The sequence below is a fragment of the Aspergillus neoniger genome (assembly GCF_003184625.1).
Source record: "Aspergillus neoniger CBS 115656 unplaced genomic scaffold BO87scaffold_56, whole genome shotgun sequence".
In the NCBI taxonomy this organism is placed as follows: Eukaryota; Fungi; Ascomycota; class Eurotiomycetes; order Eurotiales; family Aspergillaceae; genus Aspergillus; species Aspergillus neoniger.
The window spans coordinates 85,507-101,613 of NW_020291184.1; the positions used below are offsets into that span (position 1 = coordinate 85,507).

Here is a 16,107-nt window from a genome sequence, read left to right on the forward strand (position 1 = left end):
AATAACCTCCCCATGTCTCAGCCCAACACGAGGACATCTAAGAATAGCACCATTCCATCAATCTCAATCTCGGAGTATTTAGGGTTAAGCGGAAAAAGGAAAAAGAAAGAAGGTAAAAAGCAATATAAAGCAGCGGCAAGGCTTATTCACAAGTTCACTCAATTGCCAGTCAATAGCGGTGGTGTGGTACTAGGATTAGAGACATTAGTATTAGGACTAGATACTACCTCCTGGTCTTGATGCTAATCCTCCGGTTGAGAATGGAGTCGGTCTATTTAGTGAAAGTTTAAGGATGTCTGAGACTTTATTGAGCAGAAGTCTCTTTATTGAGTGGGCTGTTGTGGTCAATAAGGTTATGCTCGAGTTGATACCGCTCTGGTATCAATAGTTTATTTGTGTTGTAGTCTACAATCTTGGATCCTGGTGAGACTCGGTGACTTGCGATTTCATGATGATTTCCCTTTATCCCGAGGCGTCAGTTCTGACGAATAGTCCTAGCCTGTTAAAAACTAACTGTTCTTGTGTAATACTTTCTACATCAGGAGGTGGCTGGGTCTATCGTGGCTGGATATAAAATTTTCTCAGTTCTACCGGAACAATTTCATTGGACGCAGGAATAGAAAAAGAAACCATGCACAGTATCACACAACGTCAGTCCAGCCGGTGTCAGAATCATCTCGAGATCCTAGTAATAAAAAAAACCCGATTCTATGAAGACCGATATATAAGCCCCCATCTAACATCTAGATCTATGCTGATTCGCCCAACTTTAAAACCATCCAGTTATACCCAGAGACGGGTTATATATTTCATTCGTACAAGGACCGATCTAGCCCAGCTAGACCTTGTCCTGCTCATGGCGAACACGCTCGGTCTCCTCATCTACGTCCTCGATGTGGGAGGAGCCGCGCTTGTGCATAGTATGTTCCACCGCAGCACGGCGGTCCGCCTCGTTGACAGCGCCGAAGAGGATGTCCATGTCCTCGAGACTGCGGCCCTTGGTCTCCTTGGCGAAAACGATGACGAAGACACACATGGCAACGCAGAAGATACCAAACATGAGGAAAGTCCGCCAGCCAATGTTGTGGACAGCTTTGGGGGTGATTTCGGTGACGACGAAACTCCAGAGCCACTGGGATGTGGCTGCCAGGCCGACACCGTATGAACGCAGCCGTGTTGGGAAGATCTGTCAGGCCTGTTAGATAATTTTTGTCCAGAGGAGCTCAGTGACGGTTTTCTTACCTCGCTCACATACACCCAGGGAGTAGGACCCCAGGAAGCCGAATAGCCGATCACGTAGAGATAGATCATGACCACCATGGCGATAGAAGCCTGGGAGACACCACCAGCGCTAGTGTCGGGAGGGTGTGTGGCCAATACAGCGCCAATGATGAACATCATGCTCGCCATCCAAATGGATCCGCCGACCAGACTGAGCTTCCGACCCCAACGGTCGATACCAACGAACAGGAAGATAGCCGTCGCGACAACCTTCACAGTTCCGTAGACGCCAGTAGCGAAAAGAGACGAGTTAGTCGCGCTAAGTCCGACAGTTTGGAAGATCTCAGGTGCGTAGTATCCGATTGAATTGGTGCCCGTAAATTGTTGTGAAAGCATGAGAGTGAAGGCGAATCCGAAGCGTTTGAGGTTACTCGGCTGGATGAACTCCTTGTATGTCAGCCCCTCGGTAGCTGCTACCTCTTCATCGATGGCTGCTCGGATTTCAGCAAACTCCTTCTGAATCACTTCGCTATCAGGAGACTCGTTTCTGATGTATGCGAGAGACTGAAGAGCTTCTTCATGTCGTCCTTTACCAGCCAGCCAGCGAGGAGATTCTTTGAGGAAGAAAAGGCCGAGGAGCATAAGACCGCCAGGAATCAGCTGAACAGCGACGGGGACACGCCATTGCTTCGTGCTTGAGGGAATATGCAGGGAGACACCATAGTCCAGCCAATAGGCGAAGGTGCTTCCGATGACCAGAAACTCCTGGAACATCCCAGCAACTCGGCCTCGAATGCTTGGAGGGCAGTTCTCGCTCACAAACACAGGCGTGATACTGGACATTCCACCAATTCCCAAGCCAGCTATAACACGGCCACCATAGATCTGTCCAATGTGATGCTTCGAGGCAACTTGAACAGCGGCTCCGATAAGAAATACGACGGTGAAGACCATCAGTGCATAGCGTCGGCCAATGCGCTCGTTAAGGGGGGCAGCGAAGATGGCGCCGAAGAAGCAGCCGGCGGTCAGCAAGGACACGACATTGGATGAGATTTCAGAGCTCTTGGAGGAAGCAAAACCAGAAGAGCCAGTAGGTATTCCAAAATCTTCCTTGAAGCTGGTCAGTGAAAGAACACTTCCCATAACACCCGTATCATAACCTAGTAGTCATCAAGTGTTAGTTCACAGAGCGTATCTGATTCCCGAGTGTATACATACCGAAAAGGAGTGACCCCGAGTAGGCCACTGCTGTGAGGAGGTAAACGCGGTAGTTCTTGAGGAGACTCATTGTGGGAGGATTGTCCAAAGACTGGTAGGCAATTGACAATTGATCCTAGCAGTGCAGGGCATTCCCAGGGAAAGAAAGAGAACCAAGGGAGAGGCCGAAAGTCTCACTTCCCGGAGGTCATACGAATATTTAACACAGTCGTCTCCATCTTACTAAACTGTGTAGGGACAGATCCCGAAGGCTGAAGAGCATGCTAGAGATCAATCGGTCGTGCCGAGCAGAAACCCGATAGGCCCTGGCGAGGGAACAACCCCAAACATCAGCGGCCATGATACCCGCACACCCGCAGAGACAAACCCCATCTCTCCCCGCACATTAAGCTGGATCCAGCAATTCCGGGGGAAGGGAGTGAGTTGGTGGCCCACGGTGGATACATTCGGAGAAATTGTGCGGACATGCTAGGCGGGTTTTTCCGTCCACTGAGGAGCGTTGCTGCACTACGCTAGAGACCGACTTGACTGCGACTGGTAGATTCAACGGTAGCTCTGCTTGTTGGGGTAGTAGTCGTCTCTGATTATCATGCCATGAGTGATGGCAAAAATCTGCTCTATGACGTGCGGACTTAATCTGATCCATGATGACGAGGTTGCAGCATTCACAAGGATGCATCCATGTTGTTGGACGGAGCGAGAGAAGAAGCTGAAATATCCCGAATGACCGATGCCGATCCCGTGAGTCAAAGCATCGAGCATCTTATCATTGCTTTCTCATTGGATTGAGCCTCGACAAAGCGTGGGAATAATGTAGCGACCAGCCGCGCAGAGAAGTGAGAGGGAGTCGGGTTCGATGGCCTGAGTCTGGCGTTACTAGCGCATGTGCCTTGGGGCTCACCGCTGCAGTTCTTCCGGCATAGTGCCCCAAGTTAGTAAATTGATGGCTGATACTAGTGCAACTGCAGCTAGCTGCTATAACTTGATGTGTGTATTAGTGTTGAACATCCTCTGTGAGTGGATGATGGTGGTCTTAATGAAGACAGCGAGCTACGTGTAAGAAGCGAATCATACACGCGACCGCCTCTTTTCTGCAAGGAGGCGCTCACTTATCAGTCAGTTCCAAGATTCAAGTTCGTTGTGCCAAGCACAAGAGCATGGAGTGGCGTTTCTTCAAATATCGGATACGGATAGCAAGTCAATCTTCGGCCTGTTTATTCAGAACCAATAGTGCTTTACACCACAGAGCAGACGTGGAAATCAATAGATATAAGTCTCAAAGAAGACTCAACGTGTTCGACATCCAACACTAGGCATGAACTCGACGAAAATGGCCCCTATCGAGACACTGTGGCTTGAGCGCACCGGACGGATCTAGGCCAGTCTCACGTTTTGCCTTGCGGACGCTTTTTTCCTGTCCACGCATAATATAAGATCCTCTCTTATGGAAGAGATGTCGCCTGCCTTGCTCTTGCCTCGTTCTCGGAGACATGCCGGCGGGACTGCGATTTGCCGGTTAGACACTTTCCCGGAAGACAGGCTGCTACATGCTATGCTTGAACTGAGTTGATCTCGTCCGTTTGCCCGGCTGTATGGGAAGTAACTGCGCTATAAGCACAGATTAGTATGACTTCTATCTCAGCCCTGAGATGAAATGCACCATCCTCACCGTGAATTTGCTCGAGACATCGAACAATAGCGCGGGAAAGGGTGCGATTGTATCTATCCAGATAGTCAAGGAGGTTTTCTCGGGAGAAGAAAGAGGAAGATAAGACGGAAAAGGAAGGAACACAGACAAAGCAAACGTCATAAAAAGTGATAAAGTTGTTCCTAATTCCAAACAAAAGAGAAGAAATAGTGTAGCTATTATTAACAACATGCAAATTCAAGACAGGGGTCTCCAAGAGGCCAATAAGTTCTCGAATACCATCTACACGCACCCAATAATCTAGCATTGGGCCATGAACAGACTTTCATCTACTTGATTTACAACCGCACATGGCCAATTACTATAAAATTCATCTCAAAAACACATGTACTTTCTGTCCTGTGATAAAAAGAAATTGTTATGCATCGTCTCTATCATCAGGCTGTCAAGGCTTACGCCTATGTAGAAGTTGACTAAACTGTCAAAGTTCAGCTCAGAAGCCTGATCAATATTCGCAAAATGAGTCAAAATCTGTCCAACTCCTGCAGTTCATGTGTGCCACATCAACCTTCATCTAACGTCCCACACTGGAAGCCATGAAGAGTAAAGGTTCGGGTAGTGCATCATCCCTCCCATGTACCACAGCATCACTACGTTACACAAGACATGGCTATAGATAGCAGTGCCCTGACCAAAATATGCAAGCCTACGTAGAGCAGGCATTATTTTGACATTGATATTATGTATCCTGATTCCATTGATGTTAGGTCCAGGTAAGCAAGGGCCCCTATCTAAGGGTAGTCAAATAAGGGCTTGTTGAGGATATCGCTTGATATACATGTCTCTTTTCTCCAGATCTGTACTTCAAAGGGGTTAGTACTGGAGCTTCATTATACTAGTCTTCCCAAATCATTGACTGATCCCTGCGGTAGAGACGCCAGGTTCGCATGATGTCTGTCATGATGTTCAATAGTTCAGATCCTTCAATAAGGTTATTCAGTATTTGTCTATGTATTATAAATAACGAATCAAGTATTCTTGAAAGGAGGCAGGCTTTATAAATAGAGACATTCGTCTCACCGCACTTCCATCTGCAGCTTCTCAAAGTCTCCCTGTAGAAAGGAGCAAAATGATCACCTGACTATCCTGCGCGAAAGCCAAGATTACATAAGATCAAGGCACGAGATGACCCGCTCTTAGCAGCAGCCAATAATATCGCTCGAAAGATGGACCCCTGAGCGCTGCGGCATGTGGGGAATCCATTGGCTGAAATGATCTGCCCGATAATTGGGTCTAGGGAGCAAACAACAAATCAAGCGCCCAGGCACAATTTTGCAGGTCTGCCTTGCAACCATGATTCAGAGTCTCTCGTACTCTGTCCAGAGGTGCTAACTTATCTGATGATGGAAGAAGAAATGGTCCGGGTCCGCTTGATCAGCACGACGGGGCTGGATGATGCCCTAGTGAAGAATGACCTTTGGGGCATGTGCTCTTTCAGGGCTCATGACTGGCTGTCACTCACCGTGATGTCTCCATCATCCGGACAGGTCCATCAGCTGAATCTTGCGCTCATATATCTTACTCCGACCTGATACGATAGATTCAGTTATGCAACATAATGTCTTGTTCAGCGCTGCACTTACTGAATGTGGTTATTCTTCTTGCCCCATGCCCTGAGCCCACTTCTCAGAAGGAGACATACCACTAGACGATTGGAATGTGTCTAGCTGTGTAACAAGTAGCCACTGTAACCGTAGGCGGGCTTGATAATGTGGACTTGTGAGTGCTGATCGCCGTGTGACAGGGCTTGGTAAATAGATACCAATCAAGCTTCAGACCATGGATGTGCATAACTGGGGCTATCCCACCCTTGCTTCCTGGCCGTTGGCGGCTAGCGGTCCCTACTCACCACCGGTGATCACGGCATGTGCTGGATCCCTATGCGCCCAGTGGGCTGAAGATTCACCACTAGAGATGACCCATCCCTTCAACCGTCCAGTCACTGTTGTCGACAAACCACTTTGGATCCCCGCTGGACCTGGGATCTCACACACTCGTTTTTGATACCCGGAACTTGGGGTTGATAGTACTAGTAGCAACCGGAGAGATCCCATTGTGAGCCGCCACTTACCGTACCCACTGGCTTTGGGATATATATTTTGTAAATCCTTTCGAAATGGGTGGCTCGACGATATGTTTCTCAGCTGCGTTCCGCTGTGCCAGATTAGCCATGGCGAGTTGGTACACCATGCTGATATTGAGTCTACTGGAACCAGCTGCCCGCGCTGCAAATCTGACTTCTCACGTGGATTTATTGTAAGTGATACATCAAGATCCAGTCATGCATCAGCACACCTGCTGGATATTAAAAGTCGCGAGCCTGACCATGAACAAGTTTGGGATCCCAAAGTGGCGGCAATGATTTCCCCGGGGTTGCTCGTCCGTTTGGGGTGGTGAAGCTAGGACCCGATTTATATGTCTCCGGAACAGACGCATATTCCGGATATTTGCCCAATGGCAATTTCTCGGGGTTCAGTATGATGCATGAGCAGGGCACAGGAGGTGCGCCTAAGTACGGCACTGTCTCCCAGTTGCCGTTGATGGGAAATATCAGCAAACCGCTGTCCAACACCACTATTGGCCGGTCAGGTGCAGATGAGGCTTCAGTGGGCTACTATAAGGCGAAGACCGCCGAAGGAACAGTCGTGGAGCTGAGCGCAACCGCTCATGCAGGAATCTATCAATATACTTTTCCGAGCGGCTCGGATGGTAATGTCTTGGTTGACGTTTCGCATGTCCTACCGTCGTATCGGGGAATGGGACTCAGCCAGGGATACAAAGGTGGTAATATCATCATCTTCCCCGACGGGCATTATGAGGGCCATGGTGTGTACGACAATGGCTGGAACCGATCTCCCGATTGGTCTATCTACTTTTGTAAGCTTTTGTCAAAGCCCAAGCCATTTCACAGCAGAATCAGCTGACTTTACCCAGGTGGCCATTTCGATGCCTCACCCATCAGCAACAAGACCTATGTTGGAACCGATGCGGGCGGAAGCGTCGAGCAAAGTAGCGGTTTCGCATCGTCTTCTTCAGGTTCAACACGAGTTGGGGGTCTTTTCACCTTCAAAGACTCTGTAGTTACATCTCGTGTGGGCATATCATGGATCTCCACGGAGAAAGCCTGTAAGAATGTTGAAGATGAGATACCGGAAGACAAGGAATTCCAGTCGGTGGTGGACGACGCTCAGTCCGAGTGGGAAACGAAAGTCTTGTCGAAAGTTGCCACAACCAACATGAATGACACGACGCTCACGCTATTATATACGTCTCTCTATTTCATGCACCTGCTCCCCACCAACCAAACCGGAGAGAACCCCCAATGGACATCCCAGGAACCTTACTATGAGGATATTTTCACTTACTGGGTAAGTACTTCGGACACACAACTAAAATGACACTTTCGCTCATTTGGTTCGCAGGATCTTTTCCGCTGCTCTACCGCTCTCATGCAGGTGTTGCAACCCGCCGCATATGAGGAGCAGATCCGGTCGCTTATTGATATCTGGCGATTCGAGGGCTATATGCCGGATTCGCGGTCCTCTAACTACAATGGTCGTACACAGGGCGGCTCGAATGCGGACAATATTCTGGCCGATGCCTATGTCAAGGGCGTGCGCGGTGCGGTAAACTGGGAAGATGGATACAAGGCCATGGTGAAAGACGCAGAAGTGACGCCTCCCAACGATCCAGTCGATCCCCAGGCTCCCGATTCCTCGACAAAAGAAGGCAGAGGCGCATTGCCAGACTGGCTTAGTTTGGGCTACATCACGCCCAGATTTACCCGTGCTGTCACGCGAGCAGTGGAATATTCATGCAATGACTTTGGATTATATCAGGTAGCATCGGGGCTTGGGAAGACTGACGATGCGGAGAAATACCTGAACCGTTCCAGAAACTGGAGAAACCATTGGAATGCCAACCAGACATCGCTAGGGTTCTCCGGATTTGTCGTTCCTCGCAATGAGTCTGGTTTCATCGAGACTGATCCACTGAATGACAGCGGCTATTGGGGAGACCCTTACTATGAAGCCAGTTCGTGGGCCTATTCTTGGGCGAGTATCCATGACATGAAAACGATGATTGATAAAATGGGCGGGAATCAAACCGTTCTCGACCGGCTTAACACCATGTTTACTGAAGGAGCCAGTGGTTCCAGCGGTATTATCTTTGATCCCACAAACGAACCGTAAGTCTGTTCCCTGCATGACTTGGTCTTCTTGCAGGTGTTGCTCTTGCGGGGAACATAGCTGACCCGGATTCTTGATCCAGGATGTTCAACGTCCCTTATCTTTACCACTATATCGACCGGCAAGATTTGTCTGTCTTCCGATCGCGTGATATTGCCAAATCCTATTATGGTACTGGCGTATCCGGCCTCCCCGGCAACAGTGATGCTGGAGCTATGCAGACTTGGGTATTGTGGAATATGATCGGACTATACCCTGTGACAGGACAGTCGACCTTTTTGATCCACTCTCCATGGTTTGACTCGCTTGTCATTGACCTTGGGAGTGGTAAGAAACTGAATGTCACTTCGAGTGGCGGTGATGGAAATGGGGGCGGTAATATCTATGTGCAAAGTCTTCGCTTGAACGGAAAAGACTGGAAGAAGAACTGGTTAACATGGGACGATATCTTTGCCCAAGGAGGGTCATTAGACTTCGAGTTGGGAGCGACCGCAAGTGACTGGTTCACGGGGGAGCTACCACCAAGCCCGGCTTCCTAGAGAAAAGTCGCGCATGCACAGGTTTCCGCTTCAGCCTGTACGTATCCCACTTAATGATACCGATGAACATATCCGTCAGTACCCGGGAAGGTTCCACCTTGAACATACTATTAGCCATATCAGCTCAGGGGACATTTACTGAGATGAGGATATTCGAGGCTCCATAATCAAAGGGGGAGGTGATGTAGTGTCTGTGCATCCCCGTAAAACTTGAAACCGCTGGAGATGTACTCCATAGGTCACTAGACGTCGAAACAGGCTTTCGTGGCCCTTATTCAGTAAACAAGAACAGTAAACCCATGTTGACGATCGCGTTGATCGTTATTTCGATGACAGTGTTCTCAGAGGTCGCGGGACAAGACGGAAGAGGTACGAGCCATTTGTGCTCGTGAAAGTGGATTGGGCACAACTGAGGTGGATGAGTGAGGTAGTCTAGAAGTACCATAAGGTTCTGCGAGTACCAGGGATCAAGGCCAGGACTATTTGCATCAACAGATGAACTGAAGGCATACAGTCTGTATCTAGTACAGAGTAGTACCTACCAAAAGGGGGAAGCTGGGACTTATTCCCCGGCAATACAGTATGCATACAATAGTGGGCCCCACAGGAACGTTCTCCTTACGCCAACTTGCCACCAACGGGGAAGTATCCGGTGTATCGTCTAGCGTAATATCTGTGTATCTTCCCTATGGCCTTGCAAGTTGCGACATGCGAAACCAAGCAACGATCGCCCAACCTCCACCAGATGGGCCGTCACTTCTCCTTAGACTTTGTTGATCACGGCACACAGTTGGATTTTCCCGCTGTGTACCTGAGTGGCAAACCCCTCTTGTTTAGGAGTCTGCTGCCATCTCAGGAACGGGTTCCACGTGGTGGGCTGGCTAACCAGCCTATCCAGGGACTAAACGGCATCATCCCCGGGAAGAAACATTTCATAGCAGCTCGCTTGGTTGACCTCCCCTCATTCCCCTGACTACATTGACAAATTGAGGCTGGCTACCAAGATCCTCAACTCCGACCTGCTTGTTACGTGTGGGGTACTCGACAAATGAAGTTCACTCCCTGCGTTCGGAATCCAATTCTACACAAAGTAGTGCACTATGCTTTCGCGTCACCACCAGCCACTGTGTCCCTGACTCCATGCAGCCATACATCACCACACAATACGTATGAAGCCCACACGGCATGTCTCCATCTCGCGTTTATCGGCAAGATTCACAAATGATATGCGTTTCCAGAAAACATTACAGCGGGAGGGCAAACTCAAATTCCTATAGAATCGAGCGACTAGTAAAGTTAATCAACTTCACGATCGGTGGTACGGATGCATGTACAGTTGCAGTACCATCTGCGCCTCCAAGATGCGATTGCCAATTTGGAAACACCTTTACTAGAGTGACCGTGCTCGGATGAGCTGCTACTGCAGCTTCTGAGAGGTAAAGGCTATAATTCTTTCGCAATTGGATACTACCAGGTAAGACATACTATTCCCACCATGTGTTGTATGCGGAGCCCTCAAAGACACTTTGAGAAATCCCAAGCGAATAAATTTCAATGGCTAAAAATGGAAGTATTGTCGATTTCAGGTGCATCTCACTAGCGGTAAAATTGCATATCCCCGGCGTCGAATTTATGTTTGCACTTGGCTGGCCACCGACTCGCCTCCATGCATGCATGCAAATATGCATGGCCGTTGCGACCTTAATCAAGATAGACTGCAAATAGTCGTACTCGATGGGAAAAGCAAAGTCACGCAGAGAAAAGCAATACAACTTCTACCATCGAATCTACTCCCCTTTATTACTGTTCCATGAGGGGTTTGGATCGACAGGGGCCCGACATGGTCTTAGACATGACGTGCTCACACTTCAACGTCGTTAGTGAGGGCGAGTACCAATAGTATGTGTACTATTACTGGGTATAGAAGGCTAACAGCAATGCATGGGTCACAGAAGTAAACACTCCTAGTAAGATGAGGCTGCAGATCCTTATGGCAGTGGCGATAAGTGTCCCGGTGGCTTTATGCTCCTTCAACGCCAATCAGCGGATCAGGGTGGCTGCCGATTGGGCGGACAACGTTCACAGCTCGTGTGGCTCACTGCCTTGCCGGTGATATTCATTCGACGGGCATCGGGAAATAGCGACAGTAAGTCTAGCTACAGCATGGCAATTCCAATAGCAAAATCTTAACTGCTTAGCTGCAGACCCACAAAGCAACAGTGGAGCCCACATGATCATACTTGGTACTATTGTATACGCCTGATCGTCGCCATGCGGTTTGCATGGCTTGAAGGGACAATCGAACGTTGACCAAGCTCGTAGCTGTCTCCACAACCCAGCAACGCTGCATCCATCACGCATACGCCCTTGCTATCCTTACCACTGCTATTACATCCTAGCACGTAGAGTTGACCCGCCAGCTAGTTGCTATACGTCCCAGCTGCTAAGGGTCTCAAAAGGATAGGAAATCATGATGATCACTTGTGCGACGATGGGATATAAGAGCAGGCTTTCTTCGTCTCGAGAACTCCTCTTTCTTCTCATCAGCAGCACATCATTCGTTCTTTACCAAAGCCCACTACTGTCATTCTTTACCAAAACCCACGAGAACATATTAAAGTCTATTCTTTCCCTTCCAATCTCCTTTTATCATATACCATCAAGCACAATGAAGGCCTCCCTCATCACTCTTGTTGCTGCTCTGGCCACCTCGGCCCTCGCCGCCCCTACCGGTGGTGTTCCTGGAGTCTCTGAGGTCACCAAGACTGTGAACATTGGTTCCGTCTCCAGCAACGTGATCTCCACTCCCAGTGCCGGTGCTAGTGCTGGGGCTACCGGCCACATTGTTCAGGATGCTGGCAATGGTGTCAACCAGGTCCTGACTGTTACTGGCTCTGACGCCAAGAAGCTCCTCGTCCAACTCAGCCCCGAGGTTGCTAAGCTCCTGTCTGGCCTGGGTCTGCCCGGCCTTGGATCCTCTGTGGGTTCCATTATCAAGACCGCTGCGTCTGTTGGCGACCTTCTCAAGGATGTCGGCAACGTCGTTGACGGCCTTCTCACTGTTGTCGACAAGGACGGCAGGGCTCTTCTGATCCAGCTCGACCCCGTGGTCACTGGTCTGCTCAGCGGCCTTGGACTCCCGGAGCTTGGTGTCCCCGTCGGATCCATTGTCGGCACCCTTGGCGAGAACCTCAAGCGCTCGGGAGATGAAGGGATCGTTCAGGACCTTGCTCCGAAGGTCAAGGATGTCCTCGAAGTCACCGGCTCCGACTCCAAGCGCCTGCTCGTCCAACTCAGCCCCTCCGTCGCCTCCCTCCTCTCCAACCTTAACCTCCCCAACGTTGGAACCCCCGTTGGTCAGATCATCAAGACTGCTGGCAGCGTTGGCGACCTTCTCAAGGACATCTCTACTCCCGTTGAGCAGCTCCTGACCGTCGTCGGCCAGGACGGCTCTTTCCTGCTCATTCAGCTGTCTTCTGACGTCGCCTCTCTCCTCACTGGCCTTGGCCTCCCCTCCCTTGGCACTACTGTCGGCAGCGTTGTCGCCACTCTCGGTCAGAACCTGTAAATTGTGAGTGCTCCCAGTTGTGTTGTTACCCGATGAAGGAGCCAGTGCTAATTGTTCATTTTTCAGGGTGCGCGGTCACGGTGGTCTGCAGTGATGTCCTTCACATCAGGTTTGCATATACTCTTTTTCTGAGGAGTCGGCCTGGTTTGAATGCCGGCAATGAATAGCAACGAGAACCTCATTGTATATTACTACTCATTTTCGCCCTGGATTGTCGAATGTTGTTGCGGGGCGGGCAGACATGGCTCTATTTAATCATAGAGCTTCATGAATCGGTGAAAACAATTTGTCTTCCTGTGTTTAGTCTCTTAGTGCTTCAAATCACGGTCGTAATAGCCACTGATCCTGACTGGAGAGAGGAGGCTTCAGTTGTAACCGCAGAATGTGGCCGGCGACATTCCGAAGAGGCAACTGAGTCCGGTCGGCAAGCACGGGGTACGGGGCTTACTAGCGCCGAGTCCACCATTCGGCAGGGTCAGCATCCTCCTCATTTCCTTTCAATAACCACAAGGCTACACCTGTACCATCTAGCATTGGGCCATTGGGCCCGGCAATCACTCGGGCTGGCTTAATCTATCTCTCAGAAATCCGAACGGGAATCATCTAAGGTATATTGCAATTTAGCCTGCACGGCAGACCCTGATTAAGAGCTTATGCGCCGATTGAGTCTCCGCCCAATCCCCTGATCAGTGCTATGGGCCACCGGCCTAGTCTTGACCTCGGGCGTTTCAGATTGAAGCTCCACCCTCCGTTGAGGTAGGGGAAGGGGAAGTTCCCAGCAATCATTATGGAAGCTGGAAATTTTCTGTCTAGCAAGTGGTAAAGGATTCTTGCATTTTGATTGCACAATAAACGCTGAGTCGTCTGCTATCAGTTAGGTTCATCAAAGGACTCTTGCATCTTCCGCTTACGATAGTCTCTCAAGGCTTGCCCGATGGTCCGATCAGGAGCAAACTGTACAGTATCGATGCCTCCTTAAGCCCTTCAATCTATTTGAGTCTATGGGCGGGGCCAATGCTCCATTCAAATTATCTAAGACAAACACCCTAAGCATGGAGCAAGTCTCAACCGGGAGATAGCGCATCGATCCCGCTCTTTCGATGTTTTGGATTGTGCCACTACTTCCACATCCAGGAAAATTGCTTCGAGGGTTCCAGCAATAGTATCGATAGCTTCGTCTAGTTCACTCTTGTCGTGTCAGAGGTTGCCGGTATGGCACCGGCAAAACGTTCTAGAAATAGAAAGATGACAGCGGGAAATAGACTACTGTCAGAGAAGCGCTTGAATAGCTTTTACCTATAAAGAGAGCGCCTGGGAACCCCTGCCGTGGGCATAGTCCGTTGGATATCTCAATGTTAATTCTTTAGGGGTGTTTAGACTCACTTCCTTTCACTCTTTTTTGTAAACTTCACATTCCTTTCTTTCTTTTCAAGCTCGACGAAGCACCATGCTTCTCGACAAGCGCTCTTTTCTCTCTTTCCTGGGCCTGGCGCCCATCTTTGCTGCTGCGCAGCTCTCCGGTTCCGTGGGACCGCTGACTTCCGCCTCCACCAAGGCAGCTACCAAGACTTGCAACGTTTTGGACTACGGTGCTGTGGCGGATAAGTCTACTGACTTGGGTGCGCCGTTGGCATCTGCCTTTGCTGACTGCAAGTCTGGTGGTCTCGTCTATGTTCCCTCTGGTGACTATGCTCTCTCCACCTGGGCGAGGTTGAGCGGTGGTGAGGCATGGGCTCTGCAGATCGACGGAATTATCTACCGTACTGGCACGGACGGCGGCAACATGATTTATATCGAGCACTCTAGCGACTTCGAACTTTTCAGTAGCACCTCCGAAGGTGCCATGCAGGGTCTGGGCTACGAGTTTCATGCTGATGATAACTGGAGCGGCCCTCGTCTGCTGCGTTTGTATGAGGTTACAGACTTCTCGGTCCACGATTTCATCCTGGTTGACTCCCCCTCGTTCCACTTCTCTCTCGACACTTGCACCAATGGCGAAATCTACAACATGGCAATCCGCGGCGGTAACCACGGTGGTCTGGATGGTATTGATGTCTGGAGTAACAACATCTGGGTCCATGATGTGAGTACTGAAGAGCAGAATGTTGCCTGCATGCATGCAGGTCGTTAACTGTTTCAATAGGTCGAGGTGACGAACAAGGACGAGTGTGTCACTGTCAAGGTATGGCCATCCTGGCGATATGTGTCCCGTAAGAAGGTCTTAAACTAACCATCAATCATAGAGTCCGTCGAAGAACATCCTTATTGAAAGCATCTACTGCAACTGGAGCGGTGGCTGTGGTATGGGTTCGTTCGGCTCTGATACCAATGTTAGCGACATCACCTACCGCAACATTTACACCTGGAACTCGAACAACATGATGTTGATTAAGAGCAACGGAGGTAGCGGCTTCATTGAGAATGTCCTCCTCGAAAACTTCATTGGTGAGTAATTTCTTACGCAACATTATGTGTCACCCGATGAGGCTAACTGAGAGTTCTTTCTGTCTGTAAACAGGCCACGGCAACGCTTACTCCCTGGATATCGACAGCTACTGGGCCAGTATGAGCGCGGTGGACGGCGATGGTGTCCAGTTGAGCAACATCACTGTCAAGAACTGGAAGGGAACCGAAGCTTACGGTGCTGAGCGTGGTCCTGTCAAGGTGATCTGTGCTGATGGTGCCCCTTGCTACGACATTACCATTGAGGACTTCGCCATGTGGACCGAGGAGGGTGATTCTCAGTGGTACTCTTGTGAGAGTGCCTATGGCAGCGGATTCTGCCTTCAGGACAGCGACGACCACGTCTCCTACTCGGCCACCACTTCCACGGTCGACTCCGCTCCCTCGGGCTACTCTGCCACCTCCATGGCGGCCGATCTGACCACCGACTTCGGCTCTACTGTTTCTATCCCCATCCCGACCATCCCCACCTCTTTCTACCCGGGTGCCACCCCCTACAGTGCTCTGATGGCCGACAGCGCTTCTACTGCCGCTGCTTCTTCCCTTGCCAGCCATGCCACTGTCTCTAGCAGCAGCGTTTCTGTTGCTGCTTCTGTGCCCAGCGCTGTCGCCCCTAGCGAGAGCATCCCCGCTGCCACTTCCGCCGTTGTTACGAGCGCTGCTGCCGTTACCCCCAGCCCGGCTGTGGGTGCCCAGGAGGGATCTACTACCTCCGCTCCCAGCTTTGCTGCCCCCAGCGGTGCTGGAAACTCTCCCCAGGGCCCCAGTGGAGCTTCTAGATTCGGCCAGAAGGGCCAGCAGGGCGAGCAGAGTGGACAGGGCGAGCAGGGTGGACAGGAGGTCTGCTATGTGTAAAGCCGGGCCTGCTATAATCCGGATTATGCTGGAGGCTGCGCATCCCACAGCTTGATTCTGAGTGGAAGTTCATGGTAAAGGGCATCTTAGTACCTTAGCATGTAGCTCAATTCTCAACAGCTGCTGTGCAAGCTTTGTGTAACATAGTGGCTTTACTCTTCTCCTCAAATGATGTTGCTTTAAGCCTTATTGTAAACTTATTGTCGCACTGCGTATGTATGTTGCCTGTAGCTATCGCAAAGCCTCGCGACTAATCTGACCGGCCCTCAGACCCCCTGAGCCCCGAGTTGCTGCGTAGGGCGGGTACCTGTTTCCGTACCTGAAGTCAAAGCTCAGCTTCCTCCT

General features: G+C 50.2%; 5 protein-coding genes across 5 annotated transcripts; 3 read left to right on the forward strand and 2 right to left on the reverse strand.

The window, feature by feature from the left end:
• Window positions 1–650: 650 nt before the first annotated feature.
• BO87DRAFT_345644 (sugar porter family MFS transporter) lies at window positions 651–2,590 on the reverse strand. The gene is made up of 3 exons (XM_025620868.1): window positions 2,440–2,590; window positions 1,243–2,381; window positions 651–1,186 (listed from the first exon to the last, which is right to left on the reverse strand). Exons 1-3 carry the CDS (start codon window positions 2,507–2,509, stop codon window positions 839–841), a joined length of 1,557 nt encoding a protein of 518 aa, XP_025474446.1. The 5' UTR covers window positions 2,510–2,590; the 3' UTR covers window positions 651–838.
• A 267-nt stretch (window positions 2,591–2,857) lies between these two features.
• Window positions 2,858–3,280, reverse strand: BO87DRAFT_380909 (uncharacterized protein). The gene has a single exon (XM_025624400.1). The coding sequence runs from the start codon at window positions 3,199–3,201 to the stop codon at window positions 2,983–2,985; it is 219 nt and encodes a 72-aa protein (XP_025474447.1). The 5' UTR covers window positions 3,202–3,280; the 3' UTR covers window positions 2,858–2,982.
• A 2,846-nt stretch (window positions 3,281–6,126) lies between these two features.
• Window positions 6,127–9,034, forward strand: BO87DRAFT_380910 (alpha-1,2-mannosidase family protein). The gene is made up of 5 exons (XM_025624401.1): window positions 6,127–6,403; window positions 6,483–7,024; window positions 7,082–7,515; window positions 7,570–8,336; window positions 8,420–9,034. Exons 1-5 carry the CDS (start codon window positions 6,264–6,266, stop codon window positions 8,874–8,876), a joined length of 2,340 nt encoding a protein of 779 aa, XP_025474448.1. The 5' UTR covers window positions 6,127–6,263; the 3' UTR covers window positions 8,877–9,034.
• A 2,326-nt stretch (window positions 9,035–11,360) lies between these two features.
• BO87DRAFT_380912 (uncharacterized protein) lies at window positions 11,361–12,803 on the forward strand. Its single transcript, XM_025624402.1, has one exon. It carries the CDS (start codon window positions 11,545–11,547, stop codon window positions 12,442–12,444), a length of 900 nt encoding a protein of 299 aa, XP_025474449.1. The 5' UTR covers window positions 11,361–11,544; the 3' UTR covers window positions 12,445–12,803.
• A 1,020-nt stretch (window positions 12,804–13,823) lies between these two features.
• rhgB (putative extracellular rhamnogalacturonase) lies at window positions 13,824–15,986 on the forward strand. Its single transcript, XM_025618543.1, has 4 exons — window positions 13,824–14,527; window positions 14,588–14,626; window positions 14,688–14,889; window positions 14,963–15,986. Exons 1-4 carry the CDS (start codon window positions 13,892–13,894, stop codon window positions 15,760–15,762), a joined length of 1,677 nt encoding a protein of 558 aa, XP_025474450.1. The 5' UTR covers window positions 13,824–13,891; the 3' UTR covers window positions 15,763–15,986.
• Window positions 15,987–16,107: the final 121 nt, after the last annotated feature.

Excerpts from the sequence above, each read along its gene's own strand:
- BO87DRAFT_380910 (XM_025624401.1), top strand. The coding sequence starts at position 6,264 with ATGGGTGGCTCGACGATATGTTTCTCAGCTGCGTTCCGCTGTGCCAGA. Across the intron at positions 7,516-7,569 it reads AGGATATTTTCACTTACTGG|GATCTTTTCCGCTGCTCTAC; the intron begins GTAAGTACTTCG and ends TTTGGTTCGCAG. Across the intron at positions 8,337-8,419 it reads TTTGATCCCACAAACGAACC|GATGTTCAACGTCCCTTATC; the intron begins GTAAGTCTGTTC and ends TTCTTGATCCAG.
- rhgB (XM_025618543.1), top strand. The coding sequence starts at position 13,892 with ATGCTTCTCGACAAGCGCTCTTTTCTCTCTTTCCTGGGCCTGGCGCCC. Across the intron at positions 14,528-14,587 it reads ACAACATCTGGGTCCATGAT|GTCGAGGTGACGAACAAGGA; the intron begins GTGAGTACTGAA and ends CTGTTTCAATAG. Across the intron at positions 14,890-14,962 it reads CCTCCTCGAAAACTTCATTG|GCCACGGCAACGCTTACTCC; the intron begins GTGAGTAATTTC and ends GTCTGTAAACAG.
- BO87DRAFT_345644 (XM_025620868.1), bottom strand. The coding sequence starts at position 2,509 with ATGAGTCTCCTCAAGAACTACCGCGTTTACCTCCTCACAGCAGTGGCC. Across the intron at positions 2,382-2,439 it reads CTCGGGGTCACTCCTTTTCG|GTTATGATACGGGTGTTATG; the intron begins GTATGTATACAC and ends GATGACTACTAG. Across the intron at positions 1,187-1,242 it reads CCTGGGTGTATGTGAGCGAG|ATCTTCCCAACACGGCTGCG; the intron begins GTAAGAAAACCG and ends CAGGCCTGACAG.
- BO87DRAFT_380909 (XM_025624400.1), bottom strand. The coding sequence starts at position 3,201 with ATGCTCGATGCTTTGACTCACGGGATCGGCATCGGTCATTCGGGATAT.
- BO87DRAFT_380912 (XM_025624402.1), top strand. The coding sequence starts at position 11,545 with ATGAAGGCCTCCCTCATCACTCTTGTTGCTGCTCTGGCCACCTCGGCC.